The sequence below is a fragment of the Engraulis encrasicolus genome, chromosome 20 (assembly GCF_034702125.1).
Source record: "Engraulis encrasicolus isolate BLACKSEA-1 chromosome 20, IST_EnEncr_1.0, whole genome shotgun sequence".
Taxonomy (NCBI): Eukaryota; Metazoa; Chordata; class Actinopteri; order Clupeiformes; family Engraulidae; genus Engraulis; species Engraulis encrasicolus.
The window spans coordinates 11802753-11805252 of record NC_085876.1 but is presented as its reverse complement, the minus strand read 5'-3'; the positions used below and the strand labels follow the sequence as shown (position 1 = coordinate 11805252).

Sequence of the window (2500 nt, the reverse complement as noted above, 5' to 3'; positions counted from 1 at the left end):
ACCTTATTAACTATCATAGATGTTTAATGCCGCCCCTCGGTGATGCATGGCTGCCATTATGTGGCAATGACACGCACTACACACCAGACTGGGGCAGGGAATGAATCATACTCATGGATCAATGACTCATACAGAATGTGGGGGCGGACAGGGGTCTGGTGGGTAGAATCCTAAGCAGGTCTCCCATACACATATGCACACACACATACACTTGCATTCAGACATAGCACACAGACACACACACACTCACACACGCAGGAACTATCCATTGCTGTGTGTGTGTGTGTGTGTGTGTGTGTGTGTGTGTGTGTGTGTGTATGCGTGTTGCCTTTTTAGTCTTGAAAAACATTAAAATATCATTATTCAACAAAAAAACATTGAACATTTGGGGAGTTGACTTGAATGTGTAAATTTAACACTTCATCTTTAAATGCTTTTATGAGATCTGAGTGTTAGGGTTGAGAACTACTCTAGTGGTATAGATAGTATTACGCAGTTGTGAAACCTCTAACTCTGAAAAGCATGGAGCAACAGTATGTAATCCCTCAAAATGTTTGGAAATCCAGCCTGTGGGATTTGTATTTTTTATGATGTTGCTGTTTTATGTGAACATCTACTCCAACCCCTTTCACGCATGCACGCACGCACGCGCACACACACACACACACACACACACACACACACACACACACACACACACGCACGCACGCACACACACAGACACACGCACACACACACACACACGCACACACACACACACACACACACACACACACCCACACACACACACACACACTCACACACACACACACACACACACACACACACACACACACACACACACACACACACACACACACACACACACACACTGAGTGATTAATTGCCTAATGATGGATAGCTTCCTGTTAATGGCTGTGTGTTGCCTTCTACAGCCAATCAGGAATGATGGCAAGGACACCTCTGTGAAACTGTGGTTGGCTAATCATGTTCAGTGTAACAGCTGAGTAACACTGTCTATACTCCATCATGGGATATGGGTGATGCTGCCTCTGCTAAATCAATAGAATAGAATAGAATAGAATAGAATAGAATAGAATAGAATAGAATAGAATAGAATATAATAGAATAGAATAGAATAGAATAGAATAGAATAGAATAGAATAGAATAGAATAGAATAGAATAGAACAGAAGAGAAGAGAAGAGAAGAGAAGAGAATAGAATAGAATAGAATAGAATAGAATAGAATAGAATAGGACAGAAGAGAAGAGAAGAGATGAGAAAGAAATTCAATGTAGTGGACTGTACAATACAGCACAATGCAATACAACCAAATGCAGTGCTATACAACACAATCGAAGACAATGCATTTATTCCCTGCCACACTGTCAAATATCGCTTGCCGCAAGGACAGCTGCAGTCTAAACCTTCTTCTGCCCAAATCATAGGCAATATTTACTGCTGTGACAACCAGCCCCCCCGCCGCCACGCACATTCTCTCTTTACCCCATGCTTCATTAAAAATCTCTTTCTCTCTCTCCCCTCATCAGGTGAGTTTGTGGACAGTCAGCTGTGCCGCGATGCCATCCTGCCCATGCCGTCGCTGTGTGACGTGCCGTGCCCCAAGGACTGTGTCCTGAGCCCCTGGACCATGTGGAGCCCGTGCTCACACACCTGCTCTGGCAAGAACACAGAGGGGAGGCAGATGAGGGCCAGGTCCATACTGGCCTACAACGCAGGGGAAGGTGAGATGGACACACACACACACACACACACACACACACACACACACACACACACACACACACACACACACACACACACACACACACACACACACACACACACACACACACACACACACACACACACACACACACACACACACACACACACACACACACACACACACACACACACACACACACACACACACACACACAAATACACACACGTACTTTGTCTGGGTGTGTGAATACACCCCTTCCCTATACTCATTTGTAATGGTATGCTTTTGTCCTTTAGCAACAGCGCAGGTGGCTGCCTGGGTGACTCAAATGCAGGGTAAGGTTTTAGCATCCCTAGCTATGATTAGCAGCATCCCAGCTACCTTAGAATCCTAGCTAACATCAGCAGTATCATAACTATCCTAGCATCCTAGATAGGGTAGAATCCCTTCAGTGTAGCTATGATTAGCTGCATCCCAGTTAGCTTAGAATCCTAGCTAACATTAGCATTATCATAACGATTTTAGCATCCCAGCAGAATCCCTTCAGTGTAGCTATGATTAGTTGCATCGCAGCTAGCTTAGTCTCACTAGCTTTGCCATCGGCAAAAATCGCAAAACCTGTTCCAAAACTAATACGATTAGCAGCATCCTAGCTAGCTTACTATCCCCTTCCCTGTCATTTCTTGTTTACAACCTAGCCTAGCACCCCGAGCTGTAGGCCTACTTACAACAGCAAAAAACATGTGATGGAATAACTTTTTGGAATATAA

General features: G+C 44.4%; 1 protein-coding gene across 1 annotated transcript in view; it reads left to right on the top strand.

The window, feature by feature from the left end:
- The window catches only part of thsd7aa (thrombospondin, type I, domain containing 7Aa), a 158078-nt gene that overhangs the window by 90801 nt on the left and 64777 nt on the right, over positions 1-2500 (top strand). Inside the window, exon 9 of the mRNA XM_063186152.1 lies at positions 1552-1746. Within this exon, the coding sequence (XP_063042222.1) occupies positions 1552-1746 (195 nt within the window). The remainder of the gene's footprint in view (positions 1-1551; positions 1747-2500) is intronic.